At 39.8% G+C, this 25752-nt stretch overlaps 1 protein-coding gene across 1 annotated transcript in view; it reads right to left on the bottom strand.

The window, feature by feature from the left end:
* Nucleotides 1–21757: 21757 nt before the first annotated feature.
* ATM (ATM serine/threonine kinase) overlaps nt 21758–25752 on the bottom strand; it is an 82197-nt gene continuing 78202 nt past the window's right edge. Inside the window, exons 58-62 of the mRNA XM_082004907.1 lie at nt 25533–25619; nt 25340–25454; nt 23677–23740; nt 22874–23010; nt 21758–22742 (exon numbers count right to left, since the gene is read on the bottom strand). Coding sequence (XP_081861033.1) covers nt 22559–22742; nt 22874–23010; nt 23677–23740; nt 25340–25454; nt 25533–25619 — 587 coding nt within the window. The 3' untranslated portion in view covers nt 21758–22558. The remainder of the gene's footprint in view (nt 22743–22873; nt 23011–23676; nt 23741–25339; nt 25455–25532; nt 25620–25752) is intronic.

Below are 25752 nucleotides of genomic sequence, written 5' to 3' on the forward strand. Positions count from 1 at the left end.
CAAAATGTCCAGCCATGTTATACCACTCCAACTGTAGAGATATGCCACCTTACAACTGATAGCCAGGATAAACCAAAATGGTTGCTACCAAGTTCATATCCTGCAGGTCCAACATTCACCTTGCATGTTACTCTAACCAAATTTTTCACTGCTGCAGCAGAAAGAGATTTGAGTATGTTATCAATTTGACGTGTAATTCTGCTGACAGAGTGAAAATGGTTGAGAGTGAAAATTGGGTTTGCTTCCAAGTGACAATGTGTTTGCTCCTATGCTCAAAACCATCAGCTGTTACCTCAGGAAGAAGGTAATTTTGTCAGTACAGTTAATTTTATTTAATGAATTAAAAACAAACAAACAAACAATAATATCCCAAACCAGACCAAAAAACATTCTGCTGGTAAAAGTTGTTACTCTTTCTTTGCAAGGTGGCTGTTACAGATACTTTGGTATATTCTTTGTAGTGAAGGCAAAGCATGAAGTGAACTTTATGAGTAAAAAAAGTTTAAAGGAATAGTCTATTACTGCACACTAATCGTGAACTCCAAGATTAGATAATCCACAATTGTGAAAGCAAAAGTCAGGGTTATACAGTAAGAATTTATCTGCTAAAATACAAGATAGAGAAGAATCAAGAAAACATCATATCTCTGACATAGCCACTCAAGCAAAATCCTATACAGAGATTCCACTCATTCTGGCAGGTGTCCTTAAGGTAGTTTACTTATGCTCTTTGGTAAGGCGAGTTATTTAAAAAATGGCAGGAACGTATGTTGCTGATAGAAGCTGCATCTCTGCCAAGAAATTCTGCTTTCTTCTGCCCTATGAACAAAGCTACTTTAATGTGGACTAACCCCACTGAACAACTCCAGGATGCCTTTCACCCTACAACTATTTCATGTTATTTAGACTTTGGCATGTCCTCTATTCCCTGAAAGATCCACTTGTGTCTGTAGGGTAATGAACAGTCACACTGATCCAAAACTTTCTGTAACTGAACCTGAAAAGTAGGTGTAAATTTGAAATACCTGATTTGTACTTAATGATAGTTATCTTCTCACTCTTTAAAAAAAACCAGGCATTTAAACGTGGGACAGATCACGTAGATACGAATTCATAACATATCATACATATCTGGCAATACTTAAATGCAAGTAGTACATATAAAGATGCAGAATAATTTTGAGCATTTTTATGAAGTAGTTTCTAAATTCTGATTGCCTGCAGGAAAAGAAATTTTCCTGTGGTGAAATGTTGTAGCAAATAACAAATATTCCCAAGGATTCAGAAAAACTGCAACTTCTTCCTGGCTATTAATAATACTATATGTATAGTGAATTGCCCACTGGAATTAAGACCATGACTATTGCCATTTACTCTTTTGCAAGGTAATACACTTCACTCATCAGAGCTCCATTCCAGTCACAGAAACACACACTACCAATTGGATCTTTTATTTCAAAATTAACAGAAACACAAGGAAATTGGCTTTTCCCTGTAAAACCTCGACTCAAAACAGGCAATCTGTGCACTGGAAGATGCCAATTTCAATGAGGTCTCCTCTAGGGACAGTTACTGTCATATGCCTGTTCATGAACCAAATGAAATGAAACCTTGGGTAAGTAAAGTCCTTCATGACCACACAGCTCTATATACCATCAGCAAACAAATTCAAGCATTTACTTGAATCTGGTGACCGAACTACCCTCACAAGCAGTAGGTGTCTTCTCCCTTCCAGTCACAAGACAGTATTACTCCAAAGCCAAACAATTCTTCTGCTCATAAGTTATCAACTTCAACTTTCTCAAGCAACTATGGTCCACTATCAAATATGTTTGCTATATTAATTTAATATTAAATTACACCCTGCTTTGATGACATGCACTAATGTGTAATAGTTGTCAAACTGGATCTGTTAAGTAGGTTACTAGGTGCAGTTGTCATCAGTTCCTTGATGGATTATCTTATTAAGGAAGCCATTATAAAATCACTTCTGATGGAGAATACAAATGATATTCACATAGAAAGGCCAAATTCTGTTCTCATTAGAGTAAATGGCATAAGATCTTTGCTGAATGCATTCATATTTGTAATAAAAAACAAGGTCTAGAAGGTTACCTGATCCAATATAAAAGTGAGGGAAAAGCACCTACTGTTCATAGGCAAATGAAAAATTAGCTTGAATAACTTTGGGGTTGAGACACAGGACATCTTCTAAGCCTAGCTAGGCAGTGTCCTATTTCTAGGGACTTAATACCTTGACAAGTTGTCCCCTAAATCAATTCCCTTGAGTCACCCCATCATTTGTCAAGACTATCAAGAAATGAAATGCAAAACTGGCAAAGTTATGGAAAATAAACCTTCTTCCTTGCCAGTTAGGTTTATTTCTTATTGTTACACCATCAAGTACAATTTTAACAAGTTAAGCCCAGATATGACAAGCCTAATGAATGTGGCTGGTAAACTATGTAACTTTCAGGCCAACAGGAGCAACATCAATTCACACCAAACTCATAAAATTGGCACTTGAAAATTACATCGTAGCAGATTGTAGTCTCCTACATGTTTCTGAGAACAAAATGATCTGTTCCTAAGGAATTCTCAGTTCTATAGAAAAAGAGAAAATATGTGATGATACTGGTCACTTAAGTCACCCAATTTAATAAGTAAGTGAATAAATCTGGACATTTTCTGGGGCTTCTCACTTAAAGTGGTTTGGCAAAACTGTGTTAGTTGACCATTTTATTAATTTTGGACTTTTTGAAGTTGGTCACTATGCTACATTGTCCCAAGTTAATAAATGGTTAAAATCCCTTTCCTGTAACTCAGCAATTTCATGGGAAATAAATATTTTCTGATTAAATAAATATATTCTGATAGTGCCAAAAGACTTAAATGGGTGGCCTGAAAAAGAAGACAGAGAACTAAGCTAAGGCTCTCTTTCACACAAGAAATATTGTATATTGGATTGAATTAAAACCTAAAAACTTTCTCCTCTTTCCCTTCTTGAAAAATCAGTTCATGAAGAACCAATTGTTCATTGACTGCTGAGATGGAGTTTCCTCTGGGAAAAGAGGAAGACAAACAAAGAAAACCAATCGCAGTGGCAAAATTAGCGCTCCGACTTCAAAGGAACACTTGCTCCTGACATGGAGCTGGCAGATACTCCCTCGGTTAAAGTCGCAAGATCTGAGAGCCATGACATGTCTCCTGGCATTTCCCATTACCAAGCAGAATTCCCTCAGTACAGAAACTAGCCCCGGCATTTTCAGTTAGGTTAGCACTTATTATAGGGTCCTCCCCGTTCTTCCAATGAACAATTTCATGTATTTATCTTTATAGCTACCTATTTATGTAATAATGTACATACATTTGTATTCTTTCTATATTGTCAAACTAGTACTTGTCTGGATTTAGCTTTGCATTCTAATTTAATACAAAATTACATGTAATTACTTTCTATAATAAATTTTAATTTGGAGTACTGATGAAGACAAAGGCCTCTGGCAAGATCTGGCTCTTAAAACTGGCCTGAGCACCTTTCAAAAGCTATCTTGTGAGTTTGCATAGTTAGGCCTACTTTCAAACAGAATTCATATTACTTACACAGCTTTTTGATCGCTGTTTCAAAGTCTTTGTCTTTAAAACCAAGTTGCAATGTCATCGGTAAATCAAGGTGGGTTTCTTCTTGTGCTTTATGTCCTCTTCTTCATTCAAGGATTTTGAATCTCATTGTTACACACAAGGCAAAAGATCTGATGAAACAGTATCTCCTGGCTGAATCAGTACAGGCATTCTTTCCTTCTTTTTTATCTAACTGATTTTATCTATCTAGCTGATCTAACAGCATTAACCGTATTTAAAAGATTTATTTCAAAATATTTTAGGTTTTTTGCACTTCATAAATAAATACTACAGGATAATATGCTACATAAGAAGGATTCATAAATCAAAATGAAATAATGTATCTTCTTTCTCTGATTAATTTAAAAATTCCCATTACCTTGGACTGGATCTACAGTGTGAATATGAAAGTCATCTATCAGGTCTTCACATTATTGACAAAGAGGGTGGTGGGCTGACCCTGGCTGGATGCCAGGTGCCCACCAAAGCCACTCTGTCACTCTCCTCCTCAGCTGCACACGGGAGAGAAAATATAATGAGAAGCTTGTGGGACGAGATAAGGGTAGGAAGAGATCACTCACCAATTACTGTTATGGGCAAAACAGACTCAACTTGGGGAAATTAGTTTTATTGCCAATCAAAATCAGAGTAGAATAATGAGAAATAAAAGCAAATCTTAAAACACCTTCCCCTCACCCCTGCCTCTTCTTGGGGTCAACTTCAATCCTGATTTTCTCTACCTCCACCCCCTGAGAGACGCAGGAGGATGGGGAATGGGGGTTGTGGTCAGTTCATCACACGTTGTCTCTCCTGCTCCTTCCTCCTCAGGGGCAGGACTCCTCACACTCTGCCCCTGCTCCAGCCTGGGGTCCCTCCCATGGGAGACAGTCCTCCATGAACTTCTCCAACGTGAGTCCTTCCCACGGGCTGCAGTTCTTCACGCACTGCTCCAGCCTGGGTCCCCCCATGGGTGCTGTCCTTCAGGAACAGGCTGCTCCAGCCTGGGCCCCCACAGAGTCACAAGTCCTGCCAGCAAACCTGCTCCAGCCTGGGCTCCTCTCTCCATGGGGCCACAGGCCCTGCCAGGAGCCGGCTCCAGCGTGGGCCTCCCACGGGGTCACGGCCTCCTTCCGGCATCTCCCTGCTCCGGCGTGGGGCCCTCCCCGGGTGTGGGTGCAGATCTGCTCCCCCATGGAGCTCCATGGCTGCAGGGGCACAGCCGGCCTCACCAGGGGCTTCCCCAGGGGCTGCCGGGGACCCTCTGCTCCGGCGCCTGGAGCCCCTCCTGCCCCTCCTGCTGCTCTGGCCTTGGTGTCTGCAGGGCTGTTCCTCTCACACGTTCTCACTCCTCTCTCCGGCTGCAATTGCTGTTGCCAGTTTCTTCCCCCCTTCTTAACTCTGTTCCCCCAGAGGTGCTGCCACCGTCGCTGATGGGCTCAGCCTTGGCCAGTGGTGGGTCCATCTTGTAGCTGGCTGGCACGGGCTCTGTTGGACACAGGGGAAGCTTGCAGCAGCTTTTCGCAGAAGCCTCCCCTGCAGCCCCCACTGCTACCAAAACCTGGCCACGTAAACCCAATACAAAAGCCAAAGTAGTATACATGCTGCTATGATATCTAACTGATCACAGGACAATTTAGGCTATTGAGAAATAAAGGGATTGATTTGGTTATCTAGTAATCTCTAATTTCAGAAACAGAGATTCCACTTACCAAAGTGATCTACATTGCATAATAATACAAATGGGTGTATATACCCATTTAAAAAGGGATTGATCAAGGGATTCAATTTCATGTCTTCAATTGTCATTGAAATCAGTGACAAAAACTTACCTTGTTGACAGTGGGTATTATTTCCTTCTTATATTGTTCTTTAAGAAATGAGATACTCTGTAAGGGAGGTTACTCACCAATGTTTTCCTTCCTGAATGGTCATAATTCAATGAGAATTTAAACACTTAAACTATTCAGTAATAGAAGAATCATACTAAACATATAAAATTAAAAAAACCCTCAACCACCCACCACCTTTTTACTCCTTCTGTTGACAGAAGTCAAAAGCCTTAAATACTGTAATCTCACTTTGGTACAGGCTTGCAACCTTACAAGGGAGGGGGGCTTTGTTTTGCCCCAGTAGTGCTCAGCAGTACGCTGACTTCCTTGTAGCCTGCCTTTTCAAGGGCTGTAAACACACAGTGGTTGCATTTCACAGCGATTCATTTTCTGAAATAGTTGTCTTTACTCCCTCGTAGGTCTCTCTGGCGAAGAAATTTCTCGAGTCTCTCTTAATTTTGCTCCTCTTGAGGAGTCTGTTGTGGCCTTGATCTCAGGTCGCTGCAGCCTGGCGGGGCCGAGCTCTCTGCAGCAACTCCGGCAGCCCCAGTCAGGGAGCGTGTTGCTGCAGGACACTGTCCCCGCTGCAAACCCCCCGCTCCCCGCCGAGTCCCTCACTCCGGCAGCCATTAAGTCCTTCCCGGCCTGGAGCAGGCTGGGTTCGCTGTGGGAGCGCCAGAGGAAGAAGGAAGATTCCTCCTCTCATGCCCTGCGCATGGCTCCGTGGGACGCCACTCTCACCGGTGCTCCCTTACCGACCCTACATTTGGAGCAGACTCACAAAGCTCTGACCTCCTCTGCTGCAAACCGCTGTTGCTACAGGCTGCCCGGCAGGGGCGGGAGAGCGGGGGTCGCGACACGAACACGCCGTGTCTACCGTGGGTTTGAACACTAAGTAAAATCACCCCTTTCCCGGAGAAGCTGTCAGCCTTCCTCTCACCAGCCGCCGCGGTTCCCGAGAGCCAGCCAGCCCCCCAGCGGCGGGCTCTCCGGGAGCGCTTCCCCGCCGCAGGAGGAGGCCCGGCCCGGCCGGCCGTGCTCCCCGTGAGGCGAGGGCTCCAGGCCGCGCCGGCCGCGCTGAGGCGCCTGAGGCGGGCAGCGGCCTCCGGAGCCCCCCGCCGCCCCAGCTGGTGGGACGCGCGTTTGTCGTGTAGCGACACGTCGTGTCAGCTGGTGAAAATACCTGTCCGTCAGAGCGAGAGAGCAAGTGAACGCCGTGGGACGATAAACGACTCCAGAAACGTAAAATAGAGGTGGTTTCATCGTTCGGGCATTGGGATCGCTTTCTGCAGCCTTTCATGAAAGCTGTTAAGAATTTTGAGGGAAGTAGTATGTTTAATAAACAAGGGTGAGTGAGTGGACAGCCCTGGGGTTTCTCAGTAATTTTCGAGCTTCTAATACAGTTCAAACATTTTTAAAAGCACCACCTTCTGTATACTCAAAACTACAGACCGAAAGGAGAGATGGGAGCTGTGGATCTTAAATAATCAGTTTTCCTTTTAGGGCTTTCTTAAAGCAATGTGTTTTGGAAAGTAAGCTGTTTTATAGATGAGCTGGTTTTATTTTTATATATGGTAGAGTTCCGATCACGTTTTAATGAAGAAAGAAGAAAAATTAGTATAAAGGTAAAATAAATTTGTTGACTAGAAATATTCCCTGATACTTGGGTGGGTGGTGACAGGCAACGTCTTTAGCCAGAAGGTCTAAGCATCAGTAATTAGCAACAAGAAATACTGATTCAGCATGCACACCATCTCATCAGCATTTTGGATAATTTTCTACATTTAATTTTCTGATGTTTTGCTGCAGAGATGTTTACACATAGTAGAAAATCTTGTGTCTTTTCCCACATAAGCCCTTGTTCTCTTTTTCTCCCTCTGATGATGAGGTTTTTGTAGATATCATCACTAACAGAGCTGTTTGCCGCTCGCTGAAAATGTGTAATCTCATTAGCAATAATGGAAATTGTGTTTATGCATCAAAAAGAGAAAAAGATCATTAGTAATTCAGTGACTGCCTGTGATTAATCCTGCTGAAGCAGAAACATTGATAGCTTTTTCTTTTAACCAGAGGGTGTATCTTTTGTGTTGCTCCAGAGATAATACGTTCTATTTTATGAGGATCAGAATCATAGCATTTAGACATCTAAAAGTCCCTTTAGCTCATGCTTTTTGTGCCACTGATAATACAGATTTGTTCATTACTAGATACTTTTCCCAGTCTGGTGCTTAAGTCTTCCGGGAACTATTCTTGATTTTCAGTTTAAGCAGTTTTTGTTGTTGCTTCCTAGCTTTATTTCTGGCTTTAGGATTAATTTTTATTTGTCTTAAGTAATTACTTTACTCCCTGTACTAAGAAATGTGTATCTCATTTGTCTTTTCAAGAAATCAAGATTTTATTCTGCAAATCTTTCTGTCAGTTTAAATCCTTTCTGCTACTTTTTGGAAAAATGCACTCCTGCTCTGATTAGTTTGTGTGATACAAGCCTCAGTCACCAAACATGGCCACAGGCAGGAACAGCACGATGTCCAGCTCTGTTTGTCCCAAGTCAGATTTGGTGAAAATGTGTGATTAGATTTTGTATTCCTTTAGCTATGTTATTTTCCTTGCTGGATTCTTCAATGCCAGCTTGAGCTCTGAAAAAAAGGTTCATAGGAGTGGTTTGCAAAAACACAACTGCAAGTGATGTGCACAGCCAAACTAGTGTAATTGTACATGTAGTCATACCGAGTGACCATGTGAATGATCTGCTTGAAGTTACAAATAACCTTTAAAAATTAGGTCTTTTCTCTCACCTTGTATCACCTTCTAACAGTTACAAGTGTAGGAGGCATTAGAACAACATAAATATGTGGTACATTTATAGATGACAAGGGGTTCACATGGAAATAAAGAAAAAAGGTCTGTAATACGTACTTAAAGACCATGTCATGAAATACAGGTAAAATAGGTTGAATTAACATTGGATAAGAAATCATGTGTATCCCAACCATAGGATGATCACAGAATTATTTCTGACTTCCACTGGTGTCCTGTTCAGCCTCAGGTCCACCTCTTGTCGCCTTTCTGCTGTCTAATGATACCGAAGTCTATTTTCTGCATCAGCTCTAGTGAGAGGCTGCTCACAGACCTTCTCCCTCCTGCTTTGCCTTCCATTATCTCTGCTTGTTTCCTTCCATGCACTCCTGGTGTGTATCCTTTTTTTTTTCTTCAGGGTCATGTACTTACAGAGGTCATTCTTCCATAAGTTTGGATCTGTCCTACGTGCTTGCTTGTCCAACAGATGACTGTAATACATCAGTTATACGTGTCCTCTGTTATGACTTAGAAAGCTGCATTCTCTGTCTGCAGTGTCAATCTCACTTTGTTGTCTTTGGATTATTGGTTGTTGTGAGACAGAATACACGGAGCAGATGTCCTACTGAAAACTGGAATCATCTATGCTACCTTTAACTTAGTGTCTTTGAGCTTAACGTCAGCTTTTAATCTAACTTTCCCTCCATGGCAGATCTCAAGGTCCTTACAGAATTACAAAATACCATTGATTTTTGGCATTATATGCATTGCTAAGAACTCACTGACAAGCATCAAGGAGGAGAAGAAAATAATCTGGAAGCTCAAGTCAGTTACCCTAACATGCTGTACTGCAGTGTTTCAGAGCATCCCAGCTCTTCTACTGGTAGACAGAGATCAACCCATGGATCAGTGGGGTTTATGATGTTACATACCCTGCTTTTTGTTGTAGTCCGCAGCATGTGGTGAAGGACCCATAATGGAGACTTCAGGTACAGAGAGACAGCCCTCATCAGGAGGACAGTGCTATATTGCTGAAGGAAAGTGTTCTTCAGGAGTCACAAGTAGTTACGGATGGCTAGAAAAGAATTCAAGGAAGGGTCTGGACATGATCACCCGATTTTATAAAAAAAAAAAAAGAGGGTTTTTTTTTTATTTTCAGGAGTAGCTCTGTAAATCTAAGGCTGAAGAAGAAGAGCTGAGTTTTACTCAGTGATTTTTTTCAGGGCAGATACATTGAGGGATCTAGGTGTTCTATTGCAACATCCTTTCTAAGTAATGAATGTGGGATTGTAGTTTATACCGATATGTATTTCTCTCTAAAAGCTCTTTCACTATTGGCTTGTTCTAACATCAAACTATTTCTTCTAACAATGTGTTCAATTTCTCTTACATTAATACAATTTATTAGACCATGTCAAAGACTGTGATTCTTAAATTCTGGAAGGTTGGACATGGGAAAATGTGTTCACAGCTTTTTTTCAAAATTGTGAAATACAAAGACTATGGCTTTTTTGGTGTATTTACACTTCTCTGCAAGATGTGCATATATTTCAATACAACAAAGAATTTACAAGTATTAGAGAAGCAGATCCTCCTCTTCTAGTGAAGAGCATTTACTCTCATTTACTTACCTCAGGAGATAAGGGCTGTGCAAGTTACACAGTACAGTACAAAGTCAGAGACTTATGTTGTACTAGTGGCTTGTTATGTTCTACCAGAGGCTTGTGTCACTGTTTTCTATTTGTGGCATAGTGTTGTAAAACAAGGCTCATTACAGTAATATAAATCAAACAGTATTTTTGATTGCCCCCGGTCTTTTCTAGGTCCCACAGTTACAGATGCACTGTGAGGCTGAAACCAACTGAAACTATGATCCAAGGGAAAACAAAGCTGAACATCAAAGTAAAGACAAACAAAACAGAAGTGAAGAGAGAAAGGAAGAGCACACAGAAGGCAGCTGTCTTTTAGAATTAATTATAATGGACTGGAACTCATTTCTTACAAGCCACTTGAAAGCTGTTTGATAATTATAAAAATATTTATAGGCCAAGTTAACTTCCTTTGCTTATTCCTGGGAAACTGTAGACAGTGTATTCTTTAAACAGCTTTGTCTGCTTGCTAGAAACCTTGTTATGTTTTGCATGTTTTCTAGTTTTTCTAGTAAAGGACCTAAACCTGACTAAGAGCCTGTTTCTGCAAGTACTACCAAGTAATTGAAACAGAGTATTCACAGGAATATACTGTTTCTGACTTAATTTCTAGGTAGGATGCAAGCATTGTAGATTATTGTTTTTCTATTTGCAGGCACAGTTGCTAGGTGTTGCAGCAGGCACTTTCATCAAATTCAGACTAGGTGCAGTAAGTATCATTTTAGGGTATGAGATATTCACTGTGGTATTCATTCTGGATGCACAAAATTGCCACTGCATGAAAGTATTAACTATATTTGCATACATTAAATGTGTTCAACTAAGCAAGTTAAGGAGTATAAAACTAGATTCCTAAATCCACAGTCTCTGCAGTCCTAAGCACTTGTCAGACTTATTGACTTGGAGCTTTGTGGGTGGTCTGCTCCTACTAAGAGCACAGCTTTTTTTTTACCTCAATCTTAGTTTTTCTGTTGATTTCAGTTGAACTTTTTTTTTATGGCAGACTTTTAGTGGCCAGATTTATTCCACCTGTCTTTAGTCACTTAGCAGAGATACCTCAACAAGGACCGTAGTTGTTCAAGGTCCCTGTGTAGTCAACAGGAAGAAATTGTTATCTCTGTATGGCAATTAATATCTTAGCTGTTCTAAAATTGCTCTGGGGAAGTACCTTCCAGCTCTGGTAGCTAGAGTGAGCCTGTGGTGCACAGGCTTCTGACTTAGGTACTACAGTGAGATTTGAAAACTGGTATGAAATGCTTAAATATTCTTTTACTTGCAATGTCTTGGTACATGCATCTGCTTTGATTTAGGCATAAAATAGTTGCCTCTTGATTTTTGATATTTGAAATATCATAGTTCTGATGCTTTTAAGGTATTTAATTAAGAACTAAGATTTATGGCTACAACACCTGAAATTGCTGGAAGGAGCTAAAGTATTGCCAAAATTACTGCCCATCTGTCTGACATTTTTACTAAATTTCTGCTTTTCTTCCATAAATATTTGGTTTCTGTTCCAAACCTTGTCCTCCTTACTTAACTTTGCCTTATGAACAAAACATCATTAGTGTATGTCACACTAATTATACATGAGGCTAATGAAGCATTAGACACTACTTAGAGTTCTGATCAAGTTGTAGTGTAGAGGCCAGGGTGAAAAGTTAATTTATATTTAAAAATATGATCCCTTTCAGTAAGAGTTAGCATGAAGTAAGGAAAGAATATGTAGGTAGGAATTACAGAACCATTTCATAACTTTCTAGAGAAAAAAAATACATGTACTGTCTGTGCAGTGAGTTAGAACTCCAGAGGAAAGTGCTTATGAAAGGCAAACGTTTCGTGTTGGACTTGTCATTGCCAGTCATCATTCACCATTTACTTCTAAAGTTCAGTGGTCATTGCTCCAGACACAGGTGGTGTTCATCTTTGAGAAAATAAGCAAATACTAGTCCCTCTTATCATGCAGGTTGACACAATTTAAGAAAACTGTCTTTCCACAGTGAAGTATGATACGCAATTACTGCCATGAACCCTCCTGTATAGCAGTATGTAGCCAGGCAGTCAGTCAGCTGAATCCTAAAGCCTTAACGGTCCATTAAAGCATGGTTTCAAATATGCAGCTGTTGCAGTCATCAGGATTTCTGTATACTTCATCTATACTTTTGAATTACTTTAAGGACTAACTACCTTTATTGTCTTTTATTGTTGGCATATAGTCTTGTTAATCGAAAAAAAATCCTTATTTTTTTCTTGACTATACTTTTTCAAGAGAAACAGACAATCTCATAAAGACAAGTGCGGTTCTTTGTGTCACTTTCTTTCTGTCTACATTTAGCACTTCCAGTATTAGGAAGTGTGTGTCTTCTTGCACATAAAAAAAAAATGTCACAAAGGACAGATATCAATATGTGGGAGTGAACTCATGAATCTTTCAGGAAAAACAGCTGGTTGGTATTATTCTACAAGGATAAATTACTCTCAGACCATAAAAAAATTGAGCGCGTTACAAAAGGAAGCTCTGATTTTCTTCTTCGTGGATGATAAATAAGCATTTTTCAGTAAATTCTAATTAGTTCATGGAGAGACATGGAAGACCAATATCAAAATAATGAGTTATTCATAAATTTGGTATGTTAAATGCATTGTGACAGCCAGCATTTAAAGTAAATTACTTTTTTTATATACGGAACGTGTTGTAACAGCCTCCTCCTCCAGCTAAGAAATCCATTAGACTCCTTGGTGTATAGTCAGTTGGATCACTTGCTTACTGAGACATTCATATTTCTAATAAAGAGTAATTGGACAATGCAATAGGATAGAAATGTAAAAAGAATTTTTCTTTTTATACTATTAGATTAATTTATTAAAATGATTTTACAGACATGCAATTTCTTAAAGCATTATTTAACCTTAAAAGCTTCAAGCATGCCTATAATTAAGTGATGAGTAGTTCTTTCACAGCAGCAAACTCTAAAAAGACCCCTCAGCTACATCTGTAATGCAGATGCTATAATGAAAACAGAAAACAATGAGCGGAGACGGGAGAGACAGGCTGAAAGCAGCATCCAGTAAGGGCTTTTGGAACACACACACAAAAAAAAAAGATACTTCAAAACCATTAGAACCAAGACTCAAAAAATAGTGTAGGAGTGAGAAAGAAAGTGGTTGAGAACGACAGTGGGAACAATGCAAACAGGGAGCCCACAAGCTTACTTCTGTGCTTTACATAAAGCTGGTAATTTGGAACTGAATGACAACAGAACACTTTTGCTTTAAGTAATCATTGTATATCCTGAGGAGAACCACAGTCTCAAAAGTCTGTGTTTATCTTTCCTTATATAATATCTACCTTAACAGAATACCTCATGTATTGTCATTGCTTTATGAGACCTTGTGTGTAATGACAGAATTAAGATAAACAGATAAGAGATAATTATAAACAGATGTGTGTCACGTGGAGGTTTGCACTCCACAGTGGTTTTCACAGACCTAAATAAATTGATTTAAAACTGGTTTTAATTACACCGGTAGGACTGCTGCACGCTGATAGGGAATCAGTTAGGCCTCAGTTTCTGTGTTTTGACATAGCCCAGGGGCTTTTAGTGTGTATGATCTACTTACGTATTATGCAATGTATAGGTGTGTTAACATACATTATCAACTGATTAAGGTAGTGAGGCAAGTCGAAAAAACAAAACAAAATAATCTAAAGCACCAGATTCTCTTCTAATTTACACTTATAGAATTGAAATTGTGTGATGTAATTTAGGACTTACACTGCTGTCTGGAGCAATTGGCCAACAAACTGATTTTGTGAGAAATAAAATTTTTTTAACAATAGAGCAATATTAAGTAGAAATTATTAAGTAGAAAAACAGAGCATTGATATCAGATTATGTCTCATAGTTACAGAAACTAGCTTGTTAGATGTGCAGTCTTAGGTAAAGTTAGTTCTCTTCTATCTCCATTTCTATAGCACAAATAGAACTGCGTCTAGCTTTGATTTTTTAATTTTTTTTTTTTAGTTTTAAGTTATTGTTTAAGGATTTGTAGCAGGTATAGGTAAAGATAGCATAATTTTGAAGATCTAAATTATATCTTTACTTGCATTTCCCCTGTTTTGTTTAGACTTCCAGTTCCTTAAGTCACAGCACGATCCATATGAATCATCTCAGATTCCACACCATAACTTGGAAAGAACAGAAACTTTTATTCCCTTTCCTGTAACAGAAGCAGACTTCCTATCAGGACCAGATGTAACACCAGCAAGTTCACATTTTCTCTGAAGAAGGTATTTTTCCAACGAATACAAATCCTAAAAGGTAATTTTGCTAATATTTGTTTATATTTTGCTCTACTCCATTGTGATGTGGAGTTGAAATTTCAGCAATAGAAGCTGACTAAACAAGCACTGCCTGACTGAAAAAGTAAATGTCAGTTGCTTTATAGTGGACTCTGCTGTTTATAAACACAAATGGCAATGTAATCCAGCTCTGCTCTGAATCACATTTGCAATAATTTCCTTTTTCAGAATGCATTTTTTCAGAGCACAGCATAAGGCTTCTGCACAGTGGATTGCTGAATTAACGGACAAACTTTATACTGAAAGCTGAAAAAGTTATTACAAAGTGATACCACAAGTGTGATACTTATTTTTATCACTTATGACCAGGAATTTTAATCTTTAACCTGTTTCAAAAACATTTACTTAAATACCTTTTGCAGTCCACCTGTAAACTGTGATTATTCTATCTCTCTGTCCAAGGCCATTTGCTTTACTTCTCACAGCTGACTGACCATGGAAGCACTGCTCAGGAAAGGCTGTTTAGAAGGGAGTATTTTGTTGCAGTCAGTATCACTTTTAGGGAAGATGAAGCCTAACCACAAGGCCTGCCTGAAGCATTAGTGCTAAGCCCTGAAGAACCATGTAATTCATCCTGGATTTTGCTTAACTAAGATCTCTGTCTATACTACTAAATAAGAAAGGGCTAGGACGCATGCTCGAGGGCCAGGGGTCAAGAAAGCTGGATCCCTGATTCTCCACACTGCTTAATAATTGTCTCATTTCTGGGCTCTGCTTTGAACAGCACCAGCTGGCTCTTTCTGAGCAATAGTCAGCTTTAGTTTGTCAGACAGTTCATTCCAGAACAGGGTCCAAAAGGGACAATGGATAGCACTGCACCAGGTTTGGCTCCTCCCAACTACACACTGGCCCAACAGGCTTTATATCCTCGAACACTCCCAGATAACCTCATGTTGCATCCCATTCATGCAGCACAGGATTCAGCGTCATCCTAAAACAACAACTGCAGACTGGTCTGCAACAGAGACGTATTTCAGACACTGACCAAAAATCTCCTCCTAAGGCAATAGATGTATGTGGTACCCAAAGAGCTCGAGACAGGGATTCATCCTTGGACTTGGTCTGTGGGCACAGTCAGATAGTCTGCTAGAAACCAATGTGAAGACAAGCAGAGTGAGACATACTAAGGAAGTTGGTTAGCTATATTGCTTCATTTTTTTATGTCTGATTAGAGTAATTAATTTTAAAATTTTGATTGAATAACCTGATGTGACTTTAAAATTAAAGATTTGCATAATGTAAGAGTTATTTCAGATATCTTGGCAAACTTCGTGGAATGAAAATCTTAAAAGAGGAGTGCTGGCCTAGTCCTGAAGTGCCAACCACTTGAACTTGGGTCAGAAGCACTCCAAGAGTCTCTCCTCCACAAAAGGATTTGGTTTGGACACTGCCCACGGGAAGTACTCATTTGAGCGAAGACTCTCCTGTTGACAAGTGTTATCTACAACTTCCATGGCATATTAGGGGGCTGGAAGCAGGGCTGGAGACTTGAGGACTGAAACTGTAACTCTCTATTGAACAATGATTGTGCTGATAAAATTTATGGTGCACAATCTTGCTGGTAAGAAGTTAAATTCCCTTAAAGAACAGGATGGTGAGAGTGGAAGATACATTGTGGAACGTGCATACCGCAAGTTTCAGCTATTGTACAACTTTAATTTTAGATTGTCCTTTGGCTGACTGACAGATCTGCTGGAGGGTCGTAGGGCTCTGCAGAGGGATCTGGACAGGCTGGAGTGATTGGCTGAGGTCAACTGTATGAGGTTTAATAAGGCCAAGTGCCGGGTCCTGCACAACAACCCCATGCAACGCTACAGGCTTGGGGAGGAGTGGCTGGAGAGCTGCCCAGCGGAAAAGGACCTGGGGGTGCTGGTTGACAGCCGGCTGAACATGAGCCGTCAGTGTGCCCAGGTGGCCAAGAAGGCCAACAGCATCCTTGCCTGTATCAGAAATAGTGTGGCCAGCAGGAGAAGGGAAGTGATTGTGCCTCTGTACTCGGCACTGGTGAGGCCGCACCTTGAATACTGTGTTCAGTGTTGGGCCCCTCACTACAAGAAGGATGTTGAGGTGCTGGAGCGTGTCCAGAGAAAGGCAACGAAGCTGGTGAGGGGTCTGGAGCACAAGTCTTATGAGGAGTGGCTGAGGGAGCTGGGGTTGTTCACTCTGGAGAAGAGGAGGCTGAGGGAAGACCTCCTCGCTCTCTACAACTACCTGAAAGGGGGTTGTGGCGAGGCGGGTGTTGGTCTCTTCTCCCAAATAACTAGCGATAGGATGAGAGGAAATGGCCTCAAGTTGTGCCAGGGAAGTTTAGACTGGATATTAGGAAAAATTTCTTTACGGAGAGAGTGGTCAGGCATTGGAACAGGCTGCCCAAGGAGGTGGTGGAGTCACCATCACTGGAAGTATTCAAAAAAACGTGTGGATGTGGTGCTTCGGGATGTGGTTTAGTGGGCATGGTGGTGTTGGGTTAATGGTTGGACTTGATCTTGAAGATCCCTTCCAACCTAATGATTCCGTGATTCTGTGTGACTGTATGCATATTTAATTATTGATGGACCAAAATCCAACAGTAGTGCTCAAAGGTAAGCTCAGGGGTACAGTGACTGGAAGGTTTCTGGAAATTCCGGGAAAGTCATGAGAGATGAAGTACAACTCCCTTAATTGTTTACTATAGTGGGAGCTCTGTATGGAGCACTCTGGATAGTGTTTCCAAAACCATCATTTGCTCTGCAGCGGCCATAGAGACCTGAGAAACACCTACAACTAAATGTTTTGTCTTCTGGAAATAAAAACCTCTCTCTGTGGGAAATCTGAAGAACTCTGTATCACAGATGCAGGTAGTTCAGGGAAAGTGTATGTGGAAGCAAAGCTGAGTTTCATTATAGAAGCCTTAAGACCTTTGGTGAGAATTTAACAGATCCTTATCTAGATGGAAAAAAAAAATCACATAAAAGCAGGAATCTACACTCCTTTACTGAGGTTATATATTGTACAAAAATACTATAATCATTAATAAAAAGTGGGAAGCATAATGCGATGTGTTCATATGAGGGACTGGTAAAAACTGAAAAGATTAAAGTTCATTTGTGGAATTAGATATTTCTTTTTTCAGACGGAAGTATTTTAAGCAGATACTTTAATAATATATATATATGCTTATATAATGGATGTGAAAAAACTACTTAACCTTCCATTGTTAGATGATGCACCAAAATTGTATGGACTTGACTCAGCTTAAGGAACTGCCATTTTGGCACTTTAGGTACTGACATCTCACACAGCATAAAGGAATTTTTCCAAAGACTAAGAAATTAATCCCGCCCATCAGAAAAATCTGTTCCATAATGCTGATTAAGGCATCACAGGCTGAAGAACTTTGTATGTGTGGTAGCTGTCCAGCTTCCTATAAAAGAAGTTCTAGCTGTGATGCAGCAGAGAATATGTTAGGAAATGGCCGCATTCCTGCTATGCCACTTTTTTCATTTCCAAAAACAAAATTGCCAATCTATAAGCTCAATTTTCTCTACTTTAGTGAAAGCAAGCATGGCATGTGTGGGTGCAAAACAGCGGCTTTGAGTGAATAGATCAAGATACTAAAAAATTCCTGCAAGTCACGTATGTGTTCTCCGTGGCCAGATTTTCCTGCACTTGTAGAACAGTACTCTGGGACAGCAGGGTGACTTAGCAATAACTAGCATTAAGGATGCTAGTTATAACCCAGAGGCACAGTCAAACAGCATATGACCTCTGGTTGGAGACTTGAAAACTTTATTTTGCAGTAGGTAGGAAAGCAGGCGGTCTCCTCTCCTTCTCTCCCCCGACCCCTTCCTTCTCCCGTTCTCCCATTCTTGATGTGTGAGCATATGAGGAGTACGCCCAGCACCATTTCAGTTCCACTTTAAGCACAGAAAAAAACCCGTGTCTGTGAAGAAAAATAGTGCTTGGTCAAATGCTGCTAGTGAACAGACAATCTTCTAGAAGCACTGAGCATCCGTGTTGTAACACTGCTTCATCCTAGAAGCTGCAGGCAAGACTTGGTGCAATGTGGCCAAGGAATTTTTAAGAGAGTGAAGGACTGCTTCGCAACTCAATCCAAGAAAAGAAGTTCCTTCAAAAGGAGGATCTTCTATAGGTAGCTGCATTTTCTCATAATCCTTTCGCTTTGCATCCATAGGCGGTATACAGCAACTGAGGCAACCGAGTGTCGTGGTTTAGCGCCAGCCAGCAACTAAGCACCACGCAGCTGCTCACTCACTCCCCCACGGTGGGATGGGGGAGAGAATTGGAAGAGTAAAAGTGAGGAAACTCATGGGTTGAGATAGACAGTTTAATAGATAAAGCAAAAGCTGCGCACACAAACAAAGCAAAACAAGGAATCCATTCACCACTCCCCATGGGCAGGCAGGGGTTCGGCCATCTCCAGGGAAGCAGGGCTCCATCATGTGTAATGGTTTCTTGGGAAGGCAGACGCCATCACTCCAAACATCCCTCCACCCCTTCCTCCTTCTTCATCCCAGCTTTATATACTGAGCATGACATCATATAGTATGGAATATCTCTTTGGCCAGCCTGGGTCAGCTGTCCTGGCTGTGTCCCCTCCCAGCTTCCCGGGCACCCCCAGCCTTCTTGCTGGCAGGGCAGCACGAGAAGCTGGGCTGTCCTTGACTGCTTAGCAACAACTCAAAACATCAGCAGGTTATCAACATTTTCTCATCCCAGATCCAAAACACAGCTTCACACTAGCTTCTGTGAAGAAAATTAACTCTACTTTGGCTGAAACCAGGACACCGAGTAAGCTCACATCTGTTGTATGTTGTTTGGCAAAACAGGTGTGGAGAGAGGAGAGGGCCTGCTGCAGCGGGAACTCCCCAGAGCAGGCAAGGGGGTGGTCACTTTGCACCAAATTTTTTGTGGACATAAATACAGTAGTGAGGAAAGAATGAGGGATTGGGCAGAGCCGGAGCTCTGTATGCGCTTAGAGACATTACTGACATCATTCACTACACAGCTCTGACAGTGTAGGTGTACTTAGAGGGTTAATGTGCAGGACAGATGATGGGAACATGCGTTATGTGAACAACACATTAGTCTTCTCGTACCATCAGGAATACAGGTAAGACTTTGAAATGTGGGGGGAAGAGAACCTAAGTCCTCCCTTGCCCAATTCCCAGCCTTCTCACTTCAAACTACCTGCTGAAATTACTTAATGCTAATATTTAAGTGTCGTCATTAAGTGCTAGTATTAGGTCATCTCTTCCCGAGAGCTGTCGCAGGTTCCACAAGACAACACTACTGCCTTACTTAAGCTTTAAATTCACAGGGGTGAAAGCAGCAATAGAAATATACAGTGTCATCGCTTACCAGTCACACAACCAAATTCCCCAGGCAGATTTTGGAATTGCCTGTTTACGAAGGTGTCTTTATTGACGCTTTGTCATTGAAGTATCACAACTTTGTGCAGGTATGCAATAACAATAGTCATGAGGAGTACAATTAGTAACAATGTATGATGAGTGCATTATCCCCTGGAAATATGAAGCCTAATATTTTAGTGCATTCAAAAATATCTAATAGTAGTTTTATAAACTCAGGAGTTTCATAGTAACATAGAATAGTGACCTAATTAATTCATAGTTACTGAGAAAATTATTTTTGGGTGGTTTTACCTGTAAGAGCAATAGAAGTTTTCAAATCTGCACTGATGAAGACTGACATCCTTGTTTTATTTCAATTGGATGTACCTCACCAGGTGGCCAGTTTAATCTGATTCCTATTCATGGGACAGAGTTCCTTGCTGATGGAGAAGTTCAGTCAAGGTATATAATTCATATCGGTTTACCTGCTAACATGTACCTTTTTTACAGTTTATACTCCAGCATTCTCCAACAGATGTTTCACCAGGAAAAGCTCATTTCAAATAAATATGTTGCTGTTTAAAAACTCTCCCCCTTCATGCTAGATCACAGGCTCATTTTTCTTAGAAATTATCTTTTCTAAATGTAAATGTTTAAAAGTACAAAGATGCATTCCAAGAAAATAATTAATGCTAAAGAGGTAACTTGACTTGTCTCACATATTTCTAGCTTACTAATATAATAGAGGTACTTGAGGCTCTCAAGCACCAATCCACCTTACCATCAGTAGTAGCATTTGTGACAAAACCCTTGTTCAGAATCAAGCATTTCCATCCAGGTTTTATTTTTCTATTCTTATACAAGGAAAGTGTATAGCTATAGATGATAGATTTTTGCAAACCACTTTCTAATTTTCATTTTTAAAAATTAAGGCATTACTGGAACAAAAAGAAAGCACAGTCTTTGATGGTTACTATTTAGCTAAATGAGGCATTGAACAGATGACAATTATCTCAAGAATGTTAGATCAGGTGAACTCAGATCTCGCAGTAACAGGATTGTGTCACACTGATTTTGACAATGTTTTGGAGACTCTAAGGTTTGTTAATAATTCAAACTGTTTTCACATCTTTGTCAGCTAACTGCTGTTTCACTGCTACAGGAGCTTACAAATAGCGTAAGCAGGTTTCAGTGACATTTACAGTATTTATGTGCATTTTTATTGGTGTTTCATTCAGCTTGAATGATGAAAATGTATAGATATTTAAAACCTAGGCATGAAACACCAAGTTAACAGCAATGCAGAGGAATAATTAAATTATTTCCTCTGAAGTTAGACTTTCCTGACACAATCGTATTAATATTCATGTTTCACTGTTTGCTGTGAGTAAAAAAACCTAAATTGCAGCCCAGTGTGATGACAATATTCCTTTTCAAGTAGAGCATCAGTAACTCATGATGGAAGGACAGGATCTGCCAAGTGCTTTTATGCAATATTAATTTATATGATAGCTGGATTTCTAGTATTAAATAGCCAAAAAAATACCTGAAGAAACTCCTCTATAAGAAGCATGAGAAAATTTTCCAGAAATATTACCAGAATTTTTTAAGTCTGTGCTTAAAAATTCTTTAAGTGCTTTTTGTTTAGTCCTTTCCTACCTGCCATTCTGTAATTGCTTGGTAGGACTTTTCTCCCTTTCCTAAGTGTCATTTAAAATTCCCCATGCAGAGTGGGTGCTCTGTCAGGTAAGTTTCATTTTCGGAGAACAAATTACTGTATCCCTGGGGTGAGAGTTCTTCCCCACAAAAAAGCCAGGATGCACTTTTGGTTCCAAGGATCAACAGAAATTTATGTTAGCTTCAGGAAGACATAACATGAAAGACTCATCTTGCTACATTGACACTAACTTATAAAACAAAGATATAGTATAAAAATTGTGGGAACACTGTACAAACAAAAATCAGTGAAATGCTAATTAGAACAGAAATTCTTCAGTTACACTGCTGTAAAAATGCATAAAGTGTAAACTAAGATAATGTGAGAGTATGCCGAATTTTCTTCATATTTTTAAATACAAAGATGATTTGGGAAGATTTAGTAAACATACCAGTGAGACTGGTATTTGAGTATAGTGAGTTTATTCCAGATACAGAATGACTGTTTGCTTTAGACACGTATCCGGTATGCTAAGCTTCATTGCATAATCAGTCTATTTCATCAAGGAAGTCTGAGCTACAAAAGCTAAATATTTTTTATTGTTTTATACTATTAAAGTAATGTTATAAAAATAAAGTACCAACATAATTTCATTTACAACAGGAAAAAAAGCAGCTGTATTATACTTGGCTCAAAGTCCATATCTATATAAAGAAGTATCCATTTAACTAAGCTAAAAAAAAAAAACAAACCAAAAAAACAACCCCAAGAACCTTCAGTTCATTAAACATGAGGTTCTCTGGTTTTCTTTTACATTCACTGTAGCATTATCTTTAAAGTATAACGCCCCTTTTGAAATACACTTTAGCTAGTTATTTCATGACTCCTGGTTTTTAGATCATCCATTCTATGCAGTCATGTTACCATACAGAATTATTATATACAAGACCCCAGCTCTTTAACATATACACCAAAGTGATGAATCTCAGGCTTTAAGAATACAACACATCCAGTATGCCCAAGCGAAGTCCTTGCAGGTGACAAGGAACATCGGAGCACTGGTTGGTGTTTTATACTGTATGGTGAACATAAGTGGACAAGGAAATGTTTTCTTGGTAACAGGTTATTGAAAAAAAAAAACAAACCCCAAGACATCCACCAAATACTAATACATATAAGCCTTCACAGTTGCTCCTGATCTAAGTTTTAATTGTGAAATACTGATGTGAAATGTTAAGACACTTGCTGCATAGAAATAGGTTTCTTCTCAAAACGTGCTGGATCCTTCCAAGTCACACCCACGGTCTCCACCCAGGAAAGAGTCGGCTCAGATTTTTAGGGTCCATGGCCTGCTGTATGAGGAGGTTCACCTGCCCTCCCACACTGAGCACTGTTCCTTCCTCAACACCTTTCAGCTTCTCCTGAAGTCTCATCAGGACACGCTCAGCCACTTTGTTAAAACTCTGGTCATCACTGCTGGCAGGATGAAAAACAGAACAACAGCTACACTAGATATGGCTCCTGAACAGCACGAGGAACATTCAGTAAGAAAACCATAAAGCAAGGCAACAGAGTAGTAGGCAGAGGCTGAGAAAAAAATCTTGCACCTGGCTTTTCTTTTACATTCTTGTGGATCAGTATTGAGTGTAGAGCTCATGTCAGCCTCATCCTCCGGCCGCTGCTGCAAATACAAAGCTTTCAAGGGGTTCATGGTCCAGTCGAAAAGAGGGTCATAGAGCAGCACCTGCGCAGTCAATAAATACCTATTTAATTTAAACTGTTAATTACGGCTAGTTCAGTGCCCTAGCAGGAAGAGAAACAGTTGGTAATGCTCACGCCTACCACAATATTAGGAGGTTTGGATTTTGTTTTTTTTTTAAATCCAATAGAACTGTGCTAAATTGCTTAGTAGACAATCCAGCAATAAAATGGCATCTGATCACTGGCAGGTATTTGCATTGTTCCATCTCAGCAATGAAGAGGTCATTTTTTTAATACTCTTCTAGGCACTAAATATCATCATTATTTTTTAAAGCACATTTTTCAAAACACACTTTAAAGTGCTTTAAAAAATTACTTTAATTCTCTTGTTTGTCACTTACACAAAGAGGATTTCATTCAATCGGCACTACTCATGCTAGGAATGTTGCACTATGGCTAAAAGTGTTTAGATACTGAAGAGAAAAAACTGCATATGCCTGAAACAAATAGTTCCCATAGAAAATGCAAACTGGTCATAATTTTATTGAAGATTACATGAATTAGCAAATCTGGCCAACACTACTACATTCAAATTCAACAAAAAAACCTCCTACATGAATATTTGTTATAGTAATGCATATGAAAACAAAGACAAGAAACTGAAGTAGTTCTGGCAGGTTACTACCAGAAAGAATGAAAAAATGCTTACCTCTACAATAGTCAGCAGAGCTTCTTGAGAATTCCTCATAACAGCCATTGTTTTCTCACAGCATCTAGAAAATATTTTACTGTATTTTTAGATTCTTTTTGGTAAAATGGAATGGTATTTTCATAATTTAAATAATGGATATTTGTACCCTTCTTAAAGGCTAATTTTTAACATATGAGTAACCTCTCTGGTGTATTTCCATTTTAGGAAAACAAACAAACAAACAACAACAGAGACATTTAGAAAGACCAGAAGGAGACTGCGCAGTTCACTGATTATATTCCCTGTGCGAAAGAGATTACCTGGTTCACTGTCTGAAACGTTTCTATATGCAGAATTAGCCACTGAGTTAAGACTGATCTCTGAGGAATGCCACGATGGCAGAATTGCTTGGCTGGATGGAAACGTGTACGCCAGAGGTGCTCTGCAACACGTTGGAGAATCTTGGTAGGGTTCCTTTATACGACATGAGCAGATCCAGTAGCCAGACATTAAGCTATTTCTGAAATCTCTACAGTGAGTTTAGGTACAGAAGTGGTTACCTACGTTCACTCCCAAGCAAACTAAGCTGTGGAAGGAATACGAAACTCTCCTTATGGGACAGGTACTCCAGTGAAAGAGGGATTAGGCCTCCTGCCTACTTCAGGATAAGAACACACACAACAAAGTTAACTATGTTCACACCCAATCCTGAGATGACTTGTTTATACACTTACATTTATACTGTTCATTACAAGTCAGTGTGGCTGAGGCAGAAACTGCATCTGCACCAGTACCTTTTATACCGTATTTACTTCAGCTGGAGCCAAACAGTTCATGTTTTTCTGTATCATGGGACAAAAGTTTCAGAAGTAACACGAAACTCTGAATTTGACAGCATCATGTTTAGAATAGAAGTGGCAGTGACTGTTCCTTTGCAGGACAAAGGTATATTAGGAATGACTTATAAACATTAATTGCTACCTTACAAAGACAGCACTTACACTATGTACTTTTTTAAAGACATGACATATGAGGTTTGCAAGTACTATGAACATCATTAAAGTCTTAAGTGAAACGTCGTGCTTTGTCGGGCTCTCTTGGGTCATTCACAGGAGATAGGATGGAGGCTGACAGAAACTCAGCCCTTCTGGAATTCTTCTGCTTTACAGCTCAGATCTGTGGGATTTATATTTTGCACTTGCAAAGTGCTATCAAATACATGACCCAAAAGTGGAAAAGGACTGCAAATTACTTACATAAAATTGAGCAGATATAACAGAGAGAAAAAAAATGGTTCAAAGAAACTTAATAGCTCCAAATATATAGTATAGCTATGAAAGAAATACATAGTTCTGAATGAAAAAAATCCAGCAGTTTAAATCAAGGGGTACAATTTAGCTGGGGAGCCTTTGGAAGCACTGAACCATCCCTGAATTCCACCAGAGGGTGACAATAGCCCATTAGTTAGTGAAGAATATGAAAAACTGAGCAACAATAATGAACTTGTAGTTGATTACATAAATAAGAGCACATGCATTAGAGGACAGCATTTAGGTTTGGGCATTACCAGCAGAAAGATCTGAGTCTCCTCTCAAGCATCGAAACTATTTAACATGTAACAATCATGATGCTGAAAGTGCTCTGCTGCCTCCTTATCCCTGTGCGATATAGGGGCACTTACCTTCTGAACACTCCTTCCACGCCAGTAATACCCATTCCGTCCACAATGTCCCTGGTTAATCTAAATGGAACAGTCTCTGGTGTGGGAAGGATTTTACCTTGCTCAAAAGCAACCCCTAAATGAAAGGATAATAAATGTTTTTAAAAATGTTAAAGGAAAGAAAAACTAAGGTTCTCTTACCCGTCCCACTTACCCAGATCTATATGCACTAGTTCTGCTGTTTGTTCATCTATCAAGATATTCTGAACATGTCTGTCTCCAAGTCCAAGAATGTAGCCAACTAAAAGAAAAATGTAGGTGCTGAAACCACATTTACAAGCCATAAAAACCAGGGAAAATTTAACAAAGAGAAGGTTATTAGAATCAGCGTAACACGTGCGAACAAAAGCAAGACTATTTCTTCCCCCATGTAT

This window comes from Phaethon aethereus (genome assembly GCF_964289735.1).
Source record: "Phaethon aethereus genome assembly, chromosome: 1".
In the NCBI taxonomy this organism is placed as follows: domain Eukaryota; kingdom Metazoa; phylum Chordata; class Aves; order Phaethontiformes; family Phaethontidae; genus Phaethon; species Phaethon aethereus.